Below are 24,019 nucleotides of genomic sequence, written 5' to 3'. Positions count from 1 at the left end.
CAGAGGAGCTGCATACCAGCAGAGGATGTTTGGGATCTGTCGCTCATCATCTTCCTTCTGCAGGTGGCACCATGTGGAGTCTGTCCTCGCCGAGCCACTGCCTGCTGACCGACCTCCCTCCACCGAGCGGCCGGACCCCCAACATTTCATGTCTTGCACTTTCTCTGGGTGACTTCACAGCTGTAAACTCTGAATCTGCCATCGAGAGGCGTGCTGCGCCGGTGAGTTGCGGTAGGGGATGGCTGGCCTGACCACGGGTGGTCACACAGATCCTGTATACAGGAGCACTGCCGGGTTACACGTGCTATACAGGAGCACTGCTGGGGTGCACGTGCTATACAGGTGCACTGCTGGGGTACACATTGTGCCCTCATATCTGACTGTCTCTGTCTCCAGGTTCACACTCGGCCGCTGCTCTCTGATGTCATCCGCTGCCGTCTCCTCGCTGAGATCCGTTCCCAGAACCCTCAGTTCCCAGTCAGAAGATTCTACACGCAATTCCTCAAAAAACAAAGTGATTCCCAGTCAGGTGTGTGCCGATTACTACTTATTGGGGAGTGGTGTTCTCCGGTGATTGAACTGATAATTGCAGAGTGTTCTGTGATTGTGCTGATTACAAGGTTGTACATATTTTCAGATGTGGTCCAATTCAGCTGTGTAATGAGCCATTTATTCATGATTCTGACAATAACCATCTTTAGTTGTCAGTGATTATACTGATTAGCCGGGAACCTAATAGCTCGATCTTCCTGCTGCAGCCGGGAACCTAAGAGCTCGGTCTTCCTGCTGTAGCCAGGAACCTAAGAGCTCAGCCTTCCTGCTGCAGCTGGGAACCTAAGAGCTCGGTCTTACTGCTGTAGCCAGGAACCCAAGAGCTCGATCTTCCTGCTGTAGACGGGAACCTAAGAGCTCAGCCTTCCTGCTGTAGCCAGGAACCTAAGAGCTCAGCCTTCCTGCTGCAGCTGGGAACCTAAGAGCTCGGTCTTACTGCTGTAGCCAGGAACCCAAGAGCTCGGTCTTTCTGCTGTAGCCAGGAACCTAAGAGCTCAGCCTTCCTGCTGCAGCTGGGAACCTAAGAGCTCGGTCTTACTGCTGTAGCCAGGAACCCAAGAGCTCGGTCTTTCTGCTGTAGCCAGGAACCTAAGAGCTCGGCCTTCCTGCTGTAGCCGGGAACCTAAGAGCTCGGCCTTCCTGCTGTAGCCAGGAACCTAAGAGCTCGGCCTTCCTGCTGTAGCCGGGAACCTTAGAGCTCGGTCTTCCTGCTGTAGCCAGGAACCTAAGAGCTCGGTCTTCCTGCTGTAGCCAGGAACCTAAGAGCTCGGTCTTCCTGCTGTAGCCAGGAACCTAAGAGCTCGGTCTTCCTGCTGTAGCCAGGAACCTAAGAGCTCGGTCTTCCTGCTGTAGCCAGGAGCCTAAGAGCTCGGTCTTCCTGCTGTAGCCAGGAACCTAAGAGCTCGATCTTCCTGCTGTACCCGGGAACCTAAGCTCAGCCCTCCTGCTGCAGCCGGGAACCTAAGAGCTCGGCCTTCCTGCTGCAGCTGGGAACCTAAGAGCTCAGCCTTCCTGCTGTACCCGCGAACCTAAGAGCTCAGCCTTCCTGCTGTACCCGCGAACCTAAGAGCTCAGCCTTCCTGCTGTACCCGGGAACCTAAGAGCTTAGCCTTCCTGCTGCAGCCGGGAACCTAAGAGCTCGGCCTTCCTGCTGCAGCCGGTAACCTAAGAGCTCGGCTTTCCTGCTGTAGGTGGGAACCTAAGAGCTCAGCCTTCCTGCTGCAGCTGGGAACCTAAGAGCTCAGCCTTACTTTATGGGCAGATCCACATCTCTAAGAAAATGGTTCAGGTCACTTTGCGTTATAAGATTCAGGTGAGGGTGCTGATGGTCTGGGTCATGAGAGGAAGATGTTCCATGACACCAAGTGCCCTCTTGACTCGATTGACAATATCTGATACTTTTGGAGCTGGCTCTCTTCTGTAGGTAGTACTGGGTGTATTGCAGATGGAAGGTCTGGATACTGTAAAGCCCACTTTCTTGAAACTCCCTTCCTAAGGGGACTATGGCTGAACTTGGAGCTCAGTGCCTTCACTAACCTGCGTCGTGGCTCACAGGACTTTAAAACGCCGAAGGAACAGCTAAACGGACCGGCAGCTCAACTGGAGTGTGGTCTGAACAGATTGAACGCACCAAAAGAGAAGAAACAGCGCCGGGTAAGATCCCGATCTTCACAGTGACATGGAGCTAGATCCAAGATGGCGTCCGTCATTCACACCACGCAGACGCCGATAACATGACACAGACTCAATGAGTCAGACTCTAACCTCTACAACATGGGCAAGACCAAAGAGCTTTATAAGGATGTCAGGGACATGATCATAGACCTACACAAAGCTGGAGTGGGCTACAAAACCATAAGTAAGATGCTGGGTGAGAAGGAGACAACTGTTGGTGCAATAGTAAGAAAATGGAAGAAATACAAAATGACTGTCAATCAACATCGATCTGGGGCACCATGCATAATCTCACCTCGTGGGGTTTCCATGATCATGAGGAAGGTGAGAGATTGGCCTAAAACTACACGGGAGGAACTTGTTAATGATCTCAAGACACCTGGGACCACAGTCACCAAGAAAACCATTGGTAACACATTACGTCGTAGAGGTTTAAAATTCTGCATTGCCCGCAAGGTCCCCCTGCTCCAGAAGGCACATGTGCAGGCCCGTCTGAAGTCTACCAATGATCACCTGGAGGATTCAGTGAGTGATTGGGAGAAGGTGCTGTGGTCAGGTGAGACAAAAATTGAGCTCTTTGGCATTAACTCAACTTGCCGTGTTTGGAGGAAAAGATATTCCGGGTATGACCCAAAGAACACCATCCCCACTGTCAAGCATGGAGGAGGAAACATGTTTTGGGGGTGTTTCTCTGCTAAGGGCACAGGACTAGTTCACCGCATCAATGGGAGAATGGATGGAGCCTTGTACCGTAAAATCCTGAGTGACAACCGCCTTCCCTCCTCCAGGACATTAAAAATGGGCTGTGGCTGGGTCTTCCAGCAAGATAATGACCCAAAACATAACAGCCAAGGCAACAAAGGAGTGGCTCAAAAATAAGCACATTAAGGTCATGGAGTGGCCTAGCCAGTCTCCGACCTTATTCCCATAGAAAACTTATGGAGGGAGTGGAAGATCCGAGTTGCCAAGCGACAGCCTCAAAATCTTAATGATTTACAGATTATAATTATAGACTGTTCATGTCTTTGTCAGCAAGGGATCAGATACTTATTTCCTCCGCTGTATCTTGATACATTAAACAGAAGGCAAGATTTCCGTTGCGCAACCAAAATCCTGCGAGACAACGTCATCCTGTACAAGAGGGCTGTCCGGTAAAGCTCACTGTGATGAAGAACAGAGTCACGCACGTCCTTATGTGTCTGAAGGAAGCCGTGACCCTGCTCCAGAAATGGTCGCAAGCTGTGGTGGATGAGGACACGAGCTCTCCTCTAAAGAAGACACCTCTGGTGCTGAGCAAAGAATGGAGGCACGGTGGACACTGTCTGACCTGTGATTCGGCGATGTCCGTCTTTTTAGGCGAGCATAACGGCACAGTCCGCCACAGTTTTGTGTACCTCTGAAAAGGACACAGCTGAACAGAGGCCAGACATAGTCCAGAGTAACTCTGCTGCCTCATTATAGTGAATGGATCCCTTGGGGGTTTTATCTGAATCACATCACTCAGAGATTTAGATGGAAACCTCAAAGTAAGTGCTCAGTGTAGAGTGCAGGATAAATGTGATCCCAAATGTTATGTAAAATGTTTCCAACAAAAGCTTCAACTTAAATCACATTTACATCCACGTGTTGGACATTTCTGTAGCGATGCGCGTCTCCAGTAGTTCGAGCTGGGCATAAAGTACTGGTGATTGCAACGTACTGGCGACTACAACGTACTGGTAGCTACAACGTACTGGTAGCTACAACGTACTGGTAGCTACAACGTACTGGTAGCTACAACGTACTGGTAGCTACAACGTACTGGTAGCTACAACGTACTGGTAGCTACAACGTACTGGTAGCTACAACGTACTGGTAGCTACAACGTACTGGTAGCTACAACGTACTGGTAGCTACAACGTACTGGTAGCTACAACGTACTGGTAGCTACAACGTACTGGTAGCTACAACGTACTGGTAGCTACAACGTACTGGTAGCTACAACGTACTGGTAGCTACAACGTACTGGTAGCTACAACGTACTGGTGACTACAACAGAAGATATGCAATTTTCCCTCAACTATATTCACTACTTCTTGTTTCTGAAAAAAGCACTATGTAGTCAAAATCATCACTGCACCTGTAGATATTCCCGAAGGGGTATAATTTCCAAAATGGTGTCACTTGTGGGCTGTTTCCACTGTTAAGACACATCAGGGGCTCTGCAAGCGCAACGTGGCATCTCCTCTCGATTCCATAAAATTTTACATTAAAAAAAGGTAAACTTCCCTTCTGAGCTCTACCGTGCGCCAAAACAGTGATTTTCCCCCACATATGGGGTATCTGCATGTTTCGGAGAAATTGCACAACAAATTTTGGGGTCCATTTTCTCCTTTTACCCTTGTGAAAATAAAACATTTGGGCCAAACTTTTTTGTGAAAAAAAAAAAAAAGTTTAATATTCATTTTTTTTTCTTCCACATTTCATTAACTCCTGTGAAGCACCTGAAGGGTTAATAAACTACTTGAATGTGGTTTTGCGCACCTGGAGGGGGAGCAGTTTTTAGAATGGTGTCCCTTTTTGGTATTTTCTGTCATATAAGCCCCTCAAAGTGTCTTCAGATGTGATGAGCGAGTGCTGACACTGCGTGAACGGCACCTATACAGCAATGACTTTTATAGCAATGTATCCCAGACCTTAAACTTGTGAACTTTCGGGCGTTGCATCAATTGGAGACTTGCATGAAAAGATCAATCTTCTCGTCATTTCTAGTTTCAGACCATACAAGTATCTACAGATCAGATCCTTCCTGCAGAATACAGGATCTTCTGTTCATTCCTCCAGGTCTTCTCTAAATCTGACATGTCAGAATAAAGCGTCACTGTCACGATAATATGAATATGCCATGTTTTGAGTATATACCTAAAAGGTACATGGCTTTTCAGATACATGCTGTGTGCTAGCAACCCTCACTCGAATCACTGAAGAATTGTTATGGCTTTGAGCTGCGAAAGCCAGCCTCTGTGTAAAACCCCTCATCCCACCTGATACTGGCTAAAACTGGTACAGTAAGCATGGGATTCTTTTGTTCTTGTAAAGCTAGGTATACTGGCACCGATCAGGGCTAGAGATATAAGGATTATATATTCTGGATGTCCATCGATAGATCTATAGCTCACGGAAATCACTAGGAGCTAAACCCGAGTGCAAGGAGCAGGTTTCTCCGTAAGCGAGTCATGTAACTATTCCGTGTTTACACTTAGAATCCCCCCGATGTAGTGCACCTCCTGATCATTGTGTCGTCTGTATACGAGGTTCATACAAGAAAGGGAAGGATTCAGCCTCTGAGTGAGGTCACCACAGGGGGAGAGCCTTGGTTTTGGGCTGGGAGATAACTGAGTGGGACATCAGTCTTCCAGTGTCTTTTGTCCTGGGTCTAGCTGCTATACAGATGTGTGATATGCATTTTGATGTGTCCCCTGAGCACATGGTCAGTCAGGAGATGAAATGATCTGAACGAAATGTAAGTTTTTTCAACTTTAAACCCATTTTATTTGTAGTTGTCTGTACATACGATACTTATCTTCTTTATAATATCTTTTTATACTTCTGTAAACACTGCCTACCTTCTTGGAGTAAAATATATAAAATTACTAGCTTTGTATCTCCTTGCTCTATAACGTACGGTCACGTCCTGTGAAGTGAATTACGCTACTGATTTGGATTGGCTCCGGACCCCTTTAATAATTAAGAAACCGGAGCTGGTGGCAGCAGGATTTGTCCTGTGCGGTTGGGAGGCTTTGTAGAGACTGGCGGCGTTGATAATTTTTGTTCCCACCTGAGTGGGAGTAGTTATATCGCCCTCGCTGCAGTGTGCCCATTAGTCAGTACAAAGTAAGGCAGCCTTTCTGACAACTAATTATCCTAGGTGCAGTACCCTGTCTGACCTGAGGGTAAAGGGGGCGCCAGAGAGCTGCAAGTTTCAAACCGGAACTAGGAAGTTGGATATAGATAAATCCCCTTCAGAAAAGAACTGGGCAATCAAACAACACCGTTTCATGACAACTTGATGTGAGAGGTGGGGTGATAAAAATATCCTCCCCGTGACAGTCACCATTAAGATAAAACTGCTAGCAGGACTACAAAAATGTCAGACGTCTGTGGAATCCATCATCCATCTAATATCTCATATAGATTATCCATCAGATATATACTGGAGATGTGGAGACACCAGAGCAGATATGCTGCACATACGGAAGGACTACAAGAACGTCAGACCGTCTATGGGATCCATCATCCATCTAATCTCATATAGATTATCCATTAGATATATACTGGAGATGTAGACACCAGAGCAGATATACTGTACATATGGAAGGACTACTGTCATGATATGTAGTTTTTTCCCTGTCCTGTATTTTGTATAATATGTCATGATGTGATGCGACTTCTCTTTCGTTGTATTTACTGTACATTTTGCAATGTCATGGGGTGTATGTAACTAACCTGTCTCCTTCCCCCCAATACTTGCAGCCCTGCGCTATAATGTAATTAAGCTTTGTCAACATCACTAGTGGAGGAATAGCCATTCTTCCTCACAGCAGGTGGCTAGTCAAATGCACATAATGAATAGACTAAGTGGAGCCAACCAGTCTAGAATCTTCTGCTGGACCCAACCATTGAATAGAAGGTGTGACCCCTAACCCCCCTTCATGGGCGGATCCCAGGAGCTCAGACAATCCATTCTTATTTTGAGATCAGATGTGAGTTGATCCTTGAAGGAGAAGGAGTGGGGATTCTTAGCTGAGGCAAGACCCCACGCCCATCTGGGACTGCGGAAGCGAACGGGGCGAGACTTGAGCTGAGGACATATCTCGTCGTTCGTGAGATTGTTTTGGGATCCCTTGGACTAATTGTGGACTATTGCTTTGTTACCTGGCACAAGGATTATCGGGAGGTGCCCCTGAACCTGTTCCATTGGACTAATTGTGGACTCTGTAGATCTACCTGCATGTGTTGTTCCAGTGTTCTTGATAATAAATCTGTTGAATCATCCCTCGGCCTGTTGTCCCTTCTTGCTCTGCCGTACACCCCGTCACAACTACAATAATGTCTATGGGATCCAGCTTCCATCTAATCTCTCATATGGATTATCCATCAGATATATATATACTGGAGATGTGGAGACACCAGAGCAGATATACTGTACATATGGAAGGACTACAATAATGTCTATGGGATCCATCATCCATCTATTCTCTTATATAAATTGGCCATCAGATATATACTGTAGATGTGGAGACACCAGAGCAGATATACTGTACATATGGAAGGACTACAATAATATCTATGGGATCCAGCATCCATCTAATCTCTCATATAAATTGTACTTCAGATATATACTGGAGATGTGGAGACACCAGAGCAGATATACTGTACATATGGAAGGACTACAATAATGTCTATGGGATCCATCATCCATCTATTCTCTTATATAAATTGTACATCAGATATATACTGGAGATGTGGAGACACCAGAGCAGATATACTGTACATATGGAAGGACTACAATAATGTCTATGGGATCCATCATCCATCTACTCTCTCATATAGATTGTCCATCAGATATATACTGGAGATGTAGAGACACCAGAGCAGATATGCTGCACATATGGAGGGACTACAATAATGTCAGACCGTCTATGGGATCCATCATCCATCTAATAACAGATTATCCATCAGATATGCTGCACATTTGGAGGGGCTACTTCTTTTCTATTGAAGACGTACATTATGGGGATATTTAACAATTATATAACCACTGTCTTGTATTGTAATCAAGATGATCAAAAACTGAATGCGAGGTCTGGGTCAGATTGAGTCTCAGTGATTTTGATATGCTATAATATTTCACATATTTCTAAATATTTGTCTTTAGAAAAATTAATTACAACGTCCTCCGGATCTTGAAAATTACGGCCAGTCGGCAGGAGTGCCCTGCAGCCCGTCGGCAAGTGTGCACCGACTTGTTGACTGGCTGCTGTCTACCTTTATCAGCTCCTACAGTTTGTGTTGCTATCTTTGGAGGACAGGAACCAACAGGGACATAGAACAATCAATGTTTGCTAATATGTTGATTACCCATTGTATAAATTTGTGGGTTTTTTTTTACCTGCAACAGTGAAGTACAAACTATGCAGAGTGCCTAAATACTCAAACAATGAGAGGTAATCTCATCTCGCCTTCCCCCTGACCTGTGGAGCATGACCTGGAGGACAGATGTGGGTATAAAAAGGGATCTCTACTCTTCCACAACAAGGGAATCTCTACAGAACAATAGCCAAGGTACCATGGCTCCATCAAGAGGAATACAGATTTGACATTCTACAGGATGTCAGCTTAGGGTACCACGCCCCCAGCTGGAGGAATACAGAACTGCTTCATTGACTGTCTCTGAAGCCATGGAGACTTTCGGAGAAGCCACGTTGAGACCCACCGGTCACCTGGTCCGATAGAGACATTCAGAGAAGCCCAGTTTGGGCCTTCTGGTCACTTGGCTCCATGGATACGTTTGGGTTAGTCAGGATTTGCACCTACCATCACATGAGCATCATGGATATATTTGTGGGAGCCAGGAATGAGACCCATTGGTCACTTGGCTTCATGGAGTCTTTAGGAGAAGCCAGGTTTTGACCCTCTGGTCATCTGCCCTTGTACCTGAATGGACTGTCCTCTTCCTACGCTTGTCGTTACGTCCTGTGTGCGTGCCACAGGTGGGGTATTCAGCCATGGGAGCTCTGCCAAAACAGCTGCTCCTATCCTAGGGGGTCAGCAGAAGGGTGAGACTCTGTAATGTGCCCCATCTTGGGGTATATGCTGGGACTGTTCTATGTTTCTACTGTTTCCCTCACCCTGTGTGGTCTGAGTAGTATTATGCCCACAGGGAAAGGAGAGAGCGGGTGTTCGGTGGGATGAGCCCTCATACATGCGGTTTTGGGACAGCAGACAGAGCACCCACTGCCCTTGAGCTACCCCTCGTGTCTCCATTGTACCATTTATTGATATTTTATATTGTGCAGAATCATCGCAGTCAACAGAAAAGTGTATAAAAGCTGTGGACAAGACCACCCAACAGCAGACCGGCAACGAGACCACCCAACAGGAGGCTGGCAACCGGACAAAACGGAAACGAAAAGATTCTCCCTTCACAAAATCTAAGAGGAGGAAACCTGCAGCGAGCATAGGAGGGGAGGCGTCCCAGTGTGACAGCACAGCCGGTTCTCGCCTGCCGTCTGCCTGTCAGGGGCCGCCATCAGCTCACAGGAGGGTCAGCGAGGAGCCCGATGTGATCGTCATAGAGGAGCAGAGCCGGCCATGTCTGGCGGAGGGTAGGCGCGTCTGTCTGTCCCAGGGGTCTACAGCTGCTGTGGCCGGCTGATACCTACATTGCCCCTGTTCTCCACAGATCCCAGCTCCGAGGACATCCTGTGGACCGAGAAGTACCAGCCGCACAGCTCCACGGAAGTCATAGGGAATTCTGCTGCCGTCCGGAGCTTACATAGGTGGGAGTCTGTGACTGCGTGCGCGCGGCCGGCCCTGCTGTGTGTGTGTGTGTGTGTGTGCGCGCGGCCGGCCCTGCTGTGTGTGTGTGCGCGCGACCGGCCCTGCTGTGTGTGCGTGCGACCGGCCCTGCTGTGTGGGCGCGCGGCCGGCCCTGCTGTGTGTGTGTGCGCGCGCGGCCGGCCCTGCTGTGTGTGTGTGCGCGCGGCCGGCCCTGTTGTGTGTGCGCGCAGCCTCATTTTTTTTTTCCCCAGCTGGTTGAAGGAGTGGAAGGTGCGAGCAGAGAAGGAGGAAAAGAGGAGCCGAGCGCAGAAGACCGGAATGGATAAAGATGGTGAGGACTAGAACAAGGCTTTCCCCGGCCATTCTCCCTCCCTTCCCCAACCACCTGTCCTCCCTCCCTTCCCCAACCGCTCTCCCTCACTCCCCCAGCCACTCCTTGCCAGTGTTCCCCTGGCTGCTCTGCTGCCGGCGGGGGGCTCTGCTGCCCTGCCTCCCTTCCCCGGCTGCCCTCCCTCCTCCAGCCCCTCACCCGTCCTCCCGCACAGACAGTAATCTCTTTCTGCTGTACAGAATCCTGGAGCACCGGTGACTTCCATGACAGCGAGGACAGTGACGAGGAATCCCTGTGTAACACTCTGCACATTACCGGGCCCCCGGGGGTGGGGAAGACGGCCGCTGTGTACGCCTGTGCCCAGGAGCTGGGATTTAAGGTGCTGGGGCTGTGCTGCCGTCACGGGAGGAGGGGGTGGCTGTGCTGCCGTCACGGGAGGAGGGGGTGGCTGTGCTGCCGTCACGGGAGGAGGGGGTGGCTGTGCTGCCGTCACGGGAGGAGGGGGTGGCTGTGCTGCCGTCACGGGAGGAGGGGGTAGCTGTGCTGCCGTCACGGGGGGGGGGGGGGGAGAGGGAGCTGTGCTGCCGGCAGGGCTCTGGTGCTTATCCTGACCTCTTGTTTCAGGTGTTTGAAGTGAACGCTTCCTGTCAGCGCAGCGGACGCCAGATCCTGGCCCAGCTGAAAGAAGCCACGCAGTCCCACCAGGTGGACCAGCAGGGGGTCCACGCACACAAGCCCTGCTTCTTCAGCAGCTCCAGCACCGTCAAGTCTCCCCGTAAGTCTGGCTGACTCCTGCGAGTTGTGTTGCACGGTCACATGACCTCCCTATCAGATTTGTTTCCTAATCTTCATGTGTCATCCTAGGAAAGCTCAACTCCCCGAAGACAGTGGTGTCCTCTCCGAGGAAGTCGCCCCGAGGGCCCGGCCACAAGAGTGGACTGGCCCCCAAGAACGGACTGGCCCCCAAGTCCTTAAACTTCTTCTTTAAAGCGGCCTCCAAGCAAAACCCCGAAGTCAAGAAAACCATCAAGGAGCTTGTCAGAGGTGAGACCCTCCATCCCCTGAGTTGGTAATGAGATCCACGCCATGCCCCCCCGCAGGACACGCAGCCAAAGTCCCTTGTATCAGGCGATGGTCTGTATGACTGCTTCTCCCTGTTATCAGCCACCTGTGGCCGGGGAGAGGCCGCCTGTGGCTCCTGGGTGTGAGGTGCAGACTCTGCTCCTTCCATCTCCGGGGGCCGGGTCTCCTCCTCGCTCAGCAGGTGTCGGCCATCCATTCCCTCTGTACCTGGTGTCCCCTGTGCACCTTGTGGGGGTCTCCTCACTTATAGGGGGTGGTAATGAGGTCTTGTGCTCAGCTCCACAGAGCGATGATGATGATGGGAAAGCTTCAAGGGCAGAGCGAGGTTCCAGGGCGGAGGAGTCGCAGCGCAGAACGGCCACGTCCCTCATCTTGTTTGAGGAGGTGAGTGTGGTGGGGTGCTGCTCCGGCACGAGCTGTGCGCCCAGTGACCCCTCCGTGTCTTCCCCCCCCTCAGTGTCCGCCCCTCCATGTCTCCTCAGGTCGACGTCATCTTCGATGATGATACTGGATTTCTAAGCGCCATCAAGACGTTCATGAGCACTACCAAGAGGCCGGTGATTCTCACTACCAATGGTGAGTGCCCTAGGCCGCCGGCGGGCCATGTCCGTGTGCGATGATCGACTGTTCCACAGTGAGCAGTCACACCAGTCTATTGTCCCCTGCTATCAGCCATAGCAGAATGCCTGTGGTCAGTGAAGTCCTTTTTTTTTTTTTTTTTTTTTTTTCCTGTTGCCTTAGATCCGATGTTCAGGATGATGTTTGATGGAGCTTTTGAAGACCTTTCCTTTCATGCACCCTCTGTGGTGAGTAGTGGGACCCACTGTGGTAAGTAGTGGCCGCCCTCTGTGGCGGTTGGGAGTGGCCGCCCTCTGTGGCGGTTGGGAGTGGCCGCCCTCTGTGGCGGTTGGGAGTGGCCGCCCTCTGTGGCGGTTGGGAGTGGCCGCCCTCTGTGGCGGTTGGGAGTGGCCGCCCTCTGTGGCGGTTGGGAGTGGCCGCCCTCTGTGGCGGTTGGGAGTGGCCGCCCTCTGTGGCGGTTGGGAGTGGCCGCCCTCTGGCGGTTGGGAGTGGCCGCCCTCTGTGGCGGTTGGGAGTGGCCGCCCTCTGTGGCGGTTGGGAGTGGCCGCCCTCTGTGGCGGTTGGGAGTGGCCGCCCTCTGAGGCGGTTGGGAGTGGCCGCCCTCTGCGGCGGTTGGGAGTGGCCGCCCTCTGCGGCGGTTGGGAGTGGCCGCCCTCTGCGGCGGTTGGGAGGGGCCGCCCTCTGCGGCGGTTGGGAGGGGCCGCCCTCTGCGGCGGTTGGGAGGGGCCGCCCTCTGCGGCGGTTGGGAGGGGCCGCCCTCTGCGGCGCTTGGGAGCGGCCGCCCTCTGCGGCGCTTGGGAGCGGCCGCCCTCTGCGGCGCTTGGGAGCGGCCGCCCTCTGCGGCGATGATGAGAGCTGTAGTCATTCCCCGAAGGTTTCCTGATGGGCCCTGTCTTTCAGGTGAATGTCGCCAGCTTCCTTCAGGTGCTGTGTTTGGCTGAAAACCTTCGGACGGAAAGCAAAGATATGATGACGTTTCTGACAGCGATTGGCTGCGATGTGAGAGCGAGCATGCTGCACCTGCAGTTCTGGGCCCGCAGCGGAGGCACGACGGACAGGCTGCCTGCAGGTGAGGCTCAGCGTCACAGGCTGTTATATACAGACCTGCTCATCCTCAGCCTCCTGATTCACCTAGAGCTCGGGTGCAGACTGGCACAAGAGCAGTAGCGAGCGAGAGCTGGAGCTGCCGGTGGCTCCGGATTGTCGGCTCATGTTGTCTGTGTTACAGGGAATCAGATGATGGAGATGAGTGACACCTTCTGCACAGCACCCGAGGGCAGCGCTGCAGACGAGCCCCTGCGCCAAGCCGGGTGTGCCGAGAACCTGCTGGGTGTAGACAACATCATCGCCCCAACTGACCGCCTCATCTCCTTTGTGAAGGTGAGCACATCCTCCTGTAGTTTCATGTATTGGGAAGATGGTGGTGGTGATCGTCCCCCGAGAGGATGGTGATTGTCCTGCCAAGGCCCCACCGTGTGATCAGTCATGGATTCGGCAGCAATCTCTGCTCTTCCCTTTCAGGAGCGGATCCTGGATCCAGTACATTGGGACGGGATCGTGCGGCTGCTGGCAGAGTTTCACGCCAGGAACGTTTACTTCACACCCAGTAACCTGGAGTTCCTTCTGCCGTTACCTGTGCACGTGGAGGAACCGGCCGCCCCCTCTGAAAACCCGCTGCCTGCCGCCGACCACATCACCGAGGAGGCAGACATCCAGCTGTCTGCAACCATGAGACGCCGGAGGAAGTTGGTGCTGCTCAATGACAGCGACCTGTTCGAGAGCGACTCCTTGGACGAGGCCCTCGCATCGCTCACAGCGGAGCCTGAACCGAGGCCAGCGGAGCCCTGCACCCACACTGAGGTGAGGCCTGTGAGGAGAGTGCTCTCCTCCAGGGAGCAGCCCGCTTCCCTCCTGGTCTGTCAGTGTCTGGACTCCATGGCAGAATTTGCCGACCACATGTCGTTCCTAGACTGCTCCACCTGCGGCACGGCAGACCCCGCTCACACCTGCCGTCCCACCTGGACAGGGAGCAGATTGAAGCACGGTCTGTGTGACGGGCTGCGGAGTGACAGCAGGGACTGGTGGAGCAGCCAGAGCGGTGGGGACATCCGTGCCCTGGTGGAGGCGCTCTCCTTCCAGAAGTGTTCCTCCAAGCTCCACAAATCCGTGGCTGCTTCCCTAGAGCTGTGCAAGCGATCTGGTGAAGACCCATCAGAGGAGCTGACCCTGCATGTGACCCAGGCCCGCCATCAGGTGTACTTCGGCCAGCCAGCTTCCAGCACAGGGTAAGTGGTGTGTTTGGGGGTCCTGGTGTCCGTACGGCCGGGTGTCCGGTGTGTGGCCCCTCCTGAAATTTATGCTTCTTACAGCATTGTGGAGAGTCGCTTATCCGTTGCGAGGGACGTGATGTCCCATCGAGCTTTCATTGGCCTGGGGAACAGAGCCGTGAATGTGACTGAGTATCTGCCAGCCCTGCGAAACATCTGCCGCCTGCAGAAGGCCAAAGAGGAAGGCAAGAGCAAGCGAAGGTGAGGAGTGCGGGGTATGCTGTGATACCAGATAGAAAGGTACCAAGTCTTACTGATAACCAGTGGGGGTCCGAGCTGTGCCCTCATTCTGGACAAGATGTGCTGAGGAAACTGGGTCAGCTGGCGCCCTAGTCCATTAGCCGAAACCGCATGGACGAGGGCTCATCCCACCAAACACCCGCTCTCCTTTCCTCATGGGCATAATACTACTCAGACCACACAGGGTGAGGGTAAAACAGTGTGGCAATACTTTATTGTACCACAAAACGGGCAGATAACACGTAGAACAGTCCCAGTACAGTACCCAAGATGGTGCACATTAGTCTCACCCTTCTGCTGACTCGCCGGGATAATGGCAGCTGTGACTTCAAAGCTTCCAGGGCTGACTACCCCACCTGTGGCCCAAACAGAGAGAGGAGGTAATGACAAGCTTAGGAAGATAACAGTTCAGTACGGTGACCCGATTATCCAAACTTGACTTCTCTGAAAGTATCCATGGAGCCAGGTGACCGGAGGGTCCTAACCTGGCTTCTCCGAATGTCTCCATGGAGCCAGGTGACCGGAGGGTCCCAATCTAGCTTCTCCGAATGTCTCCATGGAGCCAGGTGACTGGAGGGTCCCAATCTAGCTTCTCTGAACGTCTCCATGGAGCCAGGAGACCGGTGGATCCCCGACTTGGCTTCTCCAAATGTCTCCATGGGTTCAATGATGGTCAAAGGAGCCGATTTGTATTCCCCCAGCTATGGCCATAGTCCTTTTAAGTTGGTATCCTGTAGAATGTCAAATCTGTATTCCTCTTGATGGAGCCATGGTGCCTTGGCTGTTGATCTGTAAAGACCCCTTGCAGAAGTAACATAGTTAGTAAGGCCGAAAAAAGACATTTGTCCATCCAGTTCAGCCTATATTCCATCATAATAAATCCCCAGATCTACGTCCTTCTACAGAACCTAATAATTGTATGATACAATATTGTTCTGCTCCAGGAAGACATCCAGGCATCTCTTGAACCCCTCGACTGAGTTCGCCATCACCACCTCCTCAGGCAAGCAATTCCAGATTCTCACTGCCCTAACAGTAAAGAATCCTCTTCTATGTTGGTGGAAAAACCTTCTCTCCTCCAGACGCAAAGAATGCCCCCTTGTGCCCGTCACCTTCCTTGGTATAAACAGATCCTCAGCGAGATATTTGTATTGTCCCCTTATATACTTATACATGGTTATTAGATCGCCCCTCAGTCGTCTTTTTTCTAGACTAAATAATCCTAATTTCGCTAATCTATCTGGGTATTGTAGTTCTCCCATCCCCTTTATTAATTTTGTTGCCCTCCTTTGTACTCTCTAGTTCCATTATATCCTTCCTGAGCACCGGTGCCCAAAACTGGACACAGTACTCCATGTGCGGTCTAACTAGGGATTTGTACAGAGGCAGTATAATGCTCTCATCATGTGTATCCAGACCTCTTTTAATGCACCCCATGATCCTGTTTGCCTTGGCAGCTGCTGCCTGGCACTGGCTGCTCCAGGTAAGTTTATCATTAACTAGGATCCCCAAGTCCTTCTCCCTGTCAGATTTACCCAGTGGTTTCCCGTTCAGTGTGTAATGGTGACATTGATTCCTTCTTCCCATGTGTATAACCTTACATTTATCATTGTTAAACCTCATCTGCCACCTTTCAGCCCAAGTTTCCAACTTATCCAGATCCATCTGTAGCAGAATACTATCTTCTCTTGTATTAACTGCTTTACATAGTTTTGTATCATCTGCAAATATCGATATTTTACTGTGTAAACCTTCTACCAGATCATTAATGAATATGTTGAAGAGAACAGGTTTTACTGTTAAGGATAGAGATCTTTTGATACCAACATCTGTCCTACAAGTCATGCTCCTCAGGTCAGGGGGAAGGTGAGATGAGATGACCTCTCATTGTTTGAGTATTTAATCAGTCTGCACAGGTTTTCACTGTTTTGCAGGCCACTTGGACTTATACAATGGGTAATTAACATTTTAGCAAACATTGATTGTTGAATGACCATGCTTAAAGGTACCGTCACACTGGACGATATCGCTAGCGATCCGTGACGTTGCAGCGTCCTGGCTAGCGATATCGTCCAGTGTGACAGGCAGCAGCGATCAGGCCCCTGCTGTGATATCGCTGGTCGGGGCAGAAAGTCCAGCACTTTGTTTAGTCGCTGGCTCTTCGCTGACATAGCTGAATCGGCGTGTGTGACGCCGATTCAGCGATGTCTTCGCTGGTAACCAGGGTAAACATCGGGTTACTAAGCGCAGGGCCGCGCTTAGTAACCCGATGTTTACCCTGGTTACCATCGTTAAAGTAAAAAAAACAACCACTACATACTTACCTACCGCTGTCTGTCCCCGGCGCTGGGCTTCTCTGCTCTGGCTGTGAGCGCCGGGCAGCCGGAAAGCACAGCGGTGACGTCACCGCTCTGCTTTCCGGCCGCTGTGCTCACAGCCAGAGCAGAGAAGCCCAGCGTCGGGGACAGACAGCGGTAGGTAAGTATGTAGTGGTTTTTTTTACTTTTACGCTGGTAACCAGGGTAAACATCGGGTTACTAAGCGCGGCCCTGCGCTTAGTAACCTGATGTTTACCCTGGTTACCGGCATAGTTGGTCGCTGGAGAGCTGTCTGTGTGACAGCTCTCCAGCGACCAAACAGCGACGCTGCAGCGATCCGGATCGTTGTTGGTATCGCTGCAGCGTCGCTTAGTGTGACGGTACCTTAACTGTCCTCCAAAGATAGTAGACAATAACCTATAGGAGCTGATATAAGAGGTAAACAGCAGCCAGTCAACCATTTACAAACATAAAATCAATCTACATCAAGAGTCAACGTTCAGACTCATACGAACAATAGTCTGTCTCCTGGGCTACTGAAAATAAAGGTCTGGAATAATTAAGATTAAATGCTGTGTTGTCACATGTGCTCTCACACAGGGCGACAGTCTGAGCTGTGCCCTCATGTGGGATGGCACAAGCTGTGCCGCTTCTTGAAGATAATGGGTACTTTGCTATATATTATATATTATATATATATATATATATATATATATATATATATATATATATATATATATATATATATATATATATATATATATATACATACACACATACATACATACATACATACATACATACATACATACATACATACATTAGAATGTTACCATCGGTGTATCGGCAGCCATTGGTCCCAGTCAGGACGGGGATGCAGATCGCCCTCATCGTTAGTTTTTAGTACTTATTGATGGATGTAACACTGTATACTCAGTACGGCAGCAGTGCTCCCACCGGACGGGGCGAGGGTCTGTGCTGCAGAGTAGTAGTTGGGTTCATGTATTAAAGATGTTCCCGACATTTAGTGAGATGTGACTGAGAATAAGTCAAGGAGAACGTCGCCCTGAATAACTCCGTGTGTTGTCTCCAACCGAGACCTGTGATGTCAGGAGAAGATCTTATAGAGAGGGCAGAGATCATGGGGCAAAGGGAACGCCGGGAGCATGGGAGGGACACTGCTGCCTCCTGCCATTGTGCATGAGTAATTCTGATAGAAACACCAATGCAAGGACACAAGGTGACTGAGAGGTGTAGGACCACCACACGAGCATACGGTGAGGAATGTACGACGCGGGATGGCGGTGAGGAGTGTAGGACCACAACACAAGCTGACTGAGGAGTGTAGGGACACGACACAAGCTGAGGAGTGTAGGATCAAGACACAAGCTGACTGAGGAGTGTAGGAACACGACACAAGCTGACTGTGAGGAGTGTAGGACTGTCAGGAATTACAGGGAGGATATTTTTATCATCCCCACCTCTGACACCAATATGTTATGAATTGGGGTTGTGTTGTTGCCCTGATTCTTTTCTGAAGGGGATTTATTTATATCCCAGTTCCGGTTTGGAACTTTTGCAGCTGTCTGGCGCCCCGCTTACCCTCAGGTCACATAGGGTACAGCACCTAAGATAATTAGTCGCCAGAAAGGCTGCCTGCCATGTACTGGCTAATGGGCACACTGCAGCGAGGGCGATATAACTACTTCCACTCAGGCAGGAACAATAATTATCAACGCTGTCCGTCGCTACCAGGTTTCCCAAAAGCGCAGGACAAATCCGCTGCCACCAGCTCCAATTTCTTAATTAATAACGGCTCCGAAGCCAACCCAAATTAGTAGCGTAATTCACTTCAGAGCGCGTGACAGTACATTATAGAGAAAGGTGAAACAAAGCTAGTAATTTTATCTATTTTACTCCAAAAGGTAGGCAGTGTTTACAAAAGGGTAAAAGGATATTATAAGAGAAGGCAAGTATCGTATATATAGACAATTACAAATAAAAAGGGATTAACGGAAGAAAATAGACTTTCAGTTCTTTCATATCATTTCATTGCAGACCATGTTGCTCTGGGGTAGGGCAACACATCAAGATGCATTGCAGATGTGTCTTGCAGCTAGACCCTGGACAAAAAAAAAGTGAAGGAGGACTCATTCACTTATCCCTGTGCCCAAAACCAAGGCACTCCTGTGGTGACCTCACTCAGAGGCTGAATACTCCCCTTCCTTAAATTTATGGCAAGCCATTTCTATACATATCTTGGCGTATGAACCTCGTAAAAGAAAGACAAAGTTATCACTATGCTCCGTGAGACCTGGGGGTTCGTTTAAGTGTAAACACATCTTGGCTAGGAGCCCCGGTTAAGCAGTAATGCGTTTCTCAAATTCTGCTAAGCGCTGAGCTCCCAAATCCCACCAGTTGGGAGCCCTGTCCCTGCAGTTTCCAGAAATATGAACTGCCTATGTCTGTGAATATCCTGTTTTAATATATTTGGTCTTAAAGGACCACTGTAGCTACACAAAGGGATTGCCATGCGCTGCTACACTTTACTTCTTTCGGTTTCACAGCTGCAAACAGACATTCCTGAGGGAGTGGGGATAAAGAGTGGCTTAGAATTTCACCTTGCTGACAGAGAAGAGGGGGGGTGTCAGAGAGCCCACAGCGTGTATCTGATACCGTGGTACCTTCTAAAAATTTACTCAGAACATGGCATTTTTACATTATTGTGACAAGGACCATGACACAAGCTGACTGTGAGGAGTGTAGGACCACGACACAAGCTGACTGAGAAGTGTATGACCATGACATGAGCTGACAGGGAGCAGTGCAGGGCCACAACACGAGCTGGCGGGGAGCAGCGTAGGGCCATGACACAAGCGGATGATGAGGAGTGTAGGGCCACGACATGAGCTGACAGTGAGGGTTGTAGGGTCAAGACGCAAACTGACTGTCAGGCATGTCCGGCCTCAAGATGGGCTGGCGGTGATGCGTGTACGGCTACGACACGGGCTGAGTATGAGCGTACCGCCACAACATGGGCGGACTGTTAGGAGCGTAGGACCATGACACTGGTTGACTGTGAGGAGTGTAGGGTCACGACACGGGCTGACAGTGAGGACATTCCCTGACGAGCAGACTCTTTGCGCCTCCTCCTTTAGTCCCTTGTGCCTGGTGATGTGCCTTCCCCGCATCCAGAGAGGAGGCGTCCAAGCTGTCTTTGCTTCATAGATCAGGTCAGTGATGCCTCTTGTTCTGTCTTGCTGCCCTTCAATGATTACAGACAAGCGCTGGGATGGAGTCGGGGTCTTTTTGGCAGAGGATGGCAGAAACCCTCTTGTCAGGGCTCAGTAATGAGACAGCTCTAAGGTCGCTGAACCCGCCGGAGATTTCCCAGTTTTGGTTATTATTGGCTCCTGTAGATTTCCTCTATGGATGATGGCTCTGACACCTGGGACATAATGGCATTCTGTCTTGTAGTTTCCAACCCGACCCCCGGAGCTGTACTGTATGACATTCTCTAGTGTTGGACATTTCCAGGACGTTGTTGCTTGTTTTCCACAATTGTTTCTCTGTAGTTTAAGAGGAGGATATTCGGTTCAGGAGGCAGCGATGAGTCCTGGGATCTGATGGTTGTGGGTGCAGCCTCTTCTTTATGTGTGTAATTGTTTGGCTTTAATCCCTCTCTCGAACAGCTCCAGCTGTGTTACGTCTGTAATATAGGAGGTGTAAGCTGCGGGTCGTGGTGAGGTGGTGCAAGCGGCGGTTAGTGTGTGAGGAAGTGGTGTAAGCGGCAGGTTGCGGTAAGTGGTTTAAGCGTTGGGTGGTGGTGAGGAGGTGGTGTAAGCAGCGGGTGGTGGGGTGTAAGTAGTGGGTGGTCATGAGGCCGTGTAGGTAGTGGGTGAGTGAGGTGAGGCAGTGTAAGCATTGGTGAGGTGTTGTAAGTAGCGGGTGGTTGTGAAGTGGCACAAGTAGCTGCTCAGATTTTCGGGCAGTTGAGTCATGAGACTACTCTGCAGGCAGGTCCTGGAGCTCTCGGAGGAATTCTGGGTGTGGACTTCAATGTGATCAGTTTTTTTTAGGGGGAATCTGGTGTCCTATACATCTGAATTGAGGCTCCTGAGGTTTCAGGTCCCTTCAGGGAGATGTGGTGTCCTCCCTGTCTGGATTTAGGCTTCTGAGATTTCCGGTTTCTTCTATAGGGGGATATCATGCTCTCCATGTCTTGATTGAGGTTTTTAAGGTTTCCGGTCTCTTCTGTTGGGGAGTGGGGATCTGGTGTCCTCCATGTCTCGATTTCAAGGCACCTGAGGTTTCCCATCTCTTTATGGGGGATTCAGTTTCATCCATACAGCTGGATTGAGGCTCCCAAGGTTTACGGCATCCTTTTTAGGGGCGATCTGATGTCCTCCACTTCTGGATTGAGGTTTCCAGTCTCTTCTATAGGGGATCTGGTGTACTCTACATCTGGATTGAGGCCCCTAAGATTTCCAGCCTCTTCTGTAGGGGGGATATGGTGTCCTCCACATCTGGATTGAGTCTCCTGATGCTTTTGTTCATTTAGGGGGGATCCGGAGTCCTCCATGCCTATTTTGATTCTCCTGAGGTTTTCCAATCTCTTCGATAGGATGAATTTTGTGTCCCCCACATCTGAAATGAGTCTCCTGAGTTTTCCGGTCATTTAGGGGGGATCTGGAGTCCTCCACGTCTGAATTGAGGCTTCTGAGATTTTTGGTGTCTTCTGTAGGGGGGAGATATGGTGTCCTCCATATCTGGATTGAGTCTCCTGATGTTTTTGGTCATTTAGGGGGGATCAAGAGTCCTCCATGTCTGGACTGAGGCTCCTGAGGTTTCCGGTCTCTTCTGTAGGGGGGAATCTTGTGTCCTCTACGTTGGGATTGAGATTTTTGGTCTCTTCTATAGGCTCCTGTGGCATCAGGAAGCCAAACCACGGACTCCGACTCCTCAATTTCCCTGACTCCACAGCACTGCTCCCTACTGAGCATGTACAACCCCTGGCAAAAATTATGGAGTCACCTGCCTTGGAGGATGTTCATTCAGTTGTTTAATTTTGTAGAAAAAAATCAGATCACAGACATGGCACCAAACTAAAGTCATTTCAAATGGCAACTTTCTGGTTTTAAGAAACACTAAAAGAAATCAAGAACAAAAAATGTGGGAGTCAGTAATGGTTACTTTTTTTAACCAAGCATAGGGGAAAAATTATGGAGTCACTCAATTCTGAGGAAAAAATTGTGGAATCATGAAAAACAAACATACATCTCTAGTATTTTGTTGCACCACCTCTGGCTTTTCTAACAGCCTGCAGTCTCTGAGGCCTGGACTTAATGAGGGTCACACAGGACTCTTCATCAATCTGGCTCCAACGTTCTCTGGTTGCTGTGGCCAGATCAGCTTTGCAGGTTGGATCCTTGTCATCGACCATTTTCTTCAACTTCCACCAAAGATTCTCAATTGGACTGAGATCCGGACTATTTGCAGCCCATGACATTGACCTTATGTGTCTTTTATTAAGGAATGTTTGCACAGTTTTGCTCTATGGCAGGATGCATTATCATCTTGAAAAATGATTTCATCATCTCCAAACATCCTTTCAATTGATGGGATTAGAAAAATGTCCAAAATATCAACATAAACTTGTGCATTTATTGAAGATGTAATGACAGCCGTCTCCCCAGTGCCTTTACCGGACATGCAGTCCCTTATCAATGACTGTGGAAATCTGCATGTTCTCTTCAGGCAGTCATCTTTATAAATCTCATTGGAACGTCACCAAACAAAAGTCCCAGCATCATGACCTTGCCCAATGCAGATTCGCGATTCATCACTGAATATGACTTTCATCCAGTCATCCACAGTCCACGATTGCTTTTCCTTAGCCCATTGTAACCTTGTTTTTCGGTTTAGGTGTTAATGATGGCTTTCATTTAGCTTTACTGTGTGTAAATCCCATTTCCTTTAGGTGGTTTCTTACAGTTCGGTCACAGACGTTGACTCCAGTTTCCTCCCATACGTTCCTCATTTGTTTTGTTGTGCATTTCCTGTTTTGGAGACATATTGCTTGAAGTTTCCGGTCTTGATGCTTTGATGTCTTCCTTGGTCTACCAGTATGTTTGCCTTTAACAACCTTCCTATGTTTGTATTTGGTCCAGATTTTAGACACATCTGTGAACAACCAACGTCTTTTGCAACATTGCGTGATAATTTACCCTCTTAAGAGTTTGATAATCCTCTCCTTTGTTTCAATTGACATCTCTCTTGTTGGAGCCATGATTCACGTCAGTCCACTTTGGTGCAACAGATCTCCAAGGTGTGATCACTCCTTTTTAGATGCAGACTAACGAGCAGATCTAATTTGATGCAGGTGTTTGTTTTGGGAATGAAAATTTACAGGGTGATTCCATAATTTTTCCCCTATGCTTGGTTAAAAAATGTAACCGTTACTGACTACCACACTTTTTGTTCTTGATTTTTTTTTATTGTTTCTTAAAGCCAGAAAGTTGCCATTTACTTTAGTTTTGTGCCATGTCTGTGATCTGCTTTTTTTTTTTTCTACAAAATTAAACAAACTAAATGGACATCCTCCAAGGCCGGTGATTCCATAATTTTTGCCAGGGGTTGTACATAAAGTGTAGCACAGACTTAACGAAATTAAAGGCTGAGATCAGGAACAGACATTTACAGGACATTTTACAACTTCCCAAATTCTTATAAAAACACAGCACTGAACCCAATTTATTATATATTTTTGGAGTCAGTCGGTGAATTTTATACAGACTCTGACTCCACCAAAATGAACACTGACTTAGTCTCCACGGCCCTGGTTTCTGGTCTCTTCTGTAGGGGAGGAATCTGGTGTCCTCATTTGGATTGAGGTTCCTAAGGTTTTCGGTCTCTTTAGCGGAGGCTCCTGCCTGAGGTTTCTGGTTTCTTTTGTTGAGGGCAATCTGTTGTTCTCCACATCTGGATTGAGGCTTCTGAGATTTCCGGTTTCTTCTATTAGGGGAATATAGTGATCTCTTCTGTTGGGGAGGGTGGATCTGGTGTCCTCTATGTCAGGATTGAGGCTCCTGAGCATTCCCATCTCTTTATGGGGAGTCCTGTTTCATCCACGTCTGGATTGAGGCCCCTGAGTTTTCCGGTCTCTTCTCTAAGAGGCATATGGTGTCCTCCACTTCTGTATTGAGGTTTCCGGTTTCTTCCACACGGGGGATCTTGTGTTCTCCACATCTGGCTTGAGGCTCCTGAGGTTTTTGGGCTATTTTATAGGGGGATCTGGTGTACTCAACATCTGGATTGTCTCCTGATGCTTTCTGTCATTAAGGGGGGGGGGGGGGGAATCTGGAGTCCTCCAT

The 24,019-nt window shown here is 49.6% G+C and overlaps 1 protein-coding gene across 1 annotated transcript in view; it reads left to right on the top strand.

The window, feature by feature from the left end:
* ATAD5 (ATPase family AAA domain containing 5) overlaps nucleotides 1–24,019 on the top strand; it is a 36,026-nt gene that overhangs the window by 10,929 nt on the left and 1,078 nt on the right. Inside the window, exons 8-22 of the mRNA XM_069748752.1 lie at nucleotides 64–221; nucleotides 397–529; nucleotides 9,285–9,593; nucleotides 9,671–9,767; nucleotides 10,020–10,099; nucleotides 10,339–10,478; nucleotides 10,724–10,874; nucleotides 10,964–11,143; nucleotides 11,460–11,566; nucleotides 11,665–11,758; nucleotides 11,924–11,988; nucleotides 12,662–12,830; nucleotides 12,990–13,141; nucleotides 13,283–14,046; nucleotides 14,131–14,289. Of these exons, the coding sequence (XP_069604853.1) occupies nucleotides 64–221; nucleotides 397–529; nucleotides 9,285–9,593; nucleotides 9,671–9,767; nucleotides 10,020–10,099; nucleotides 10,339–10,478; nucleotides 10,724–10,874; nucleotides 10,964–11,143; nucleotides 11,460–11,566; nucleotides 11,665–11,758; nucleotides 11,924–11,988; nucleotides 12,662–12,830; nucleotides 12,990–13,141; nucleotides 13,283–14,046; nucleotides 14,131–14,289 (2,758 nt within the window). The remainder of the gene's footprint in view (nucleotides 1–63; nucleotides 222–396; nucleotides 530–9,284; nucleotides 9,594–9,670; nucleotides 9,768–10,019; nucleotides 10,100–10,338; nucleotides 10,479–10,723; nucleotides 10,875–10,963; nucleotides 11,144–11,459; nucleotides 11,567–11,664; nucleotides 11,759–11,923; nucleotides 11,989–12,661; nucleotides 12,831–12,989; nucleotides 13,142–13,282; nucleotides 14,047–14,130; nucleotides 14,290–24,019) is intronic.

The sequence above is a fragment of the Ranitomeya imitator genome, chromosome 2 (assembly GCF_032444005.1).
Source record: "Ranitomeya imitator isolate aRanImi1 chromosome 2, aRanImi1.pri, whole genome shotgun sequence".
Lineage (NCBI taxonomy): Eukaryota > Metazoa > Chordata > Amphibia > Anura > Dendrobatidae > Ranitomeya > Ranitomeya imitator.
The sequence above is the reverse complement of the archived record's forward strand: the minus strand, read 5'-3'. Positions and strand labels throughout refer to the sequence as shown.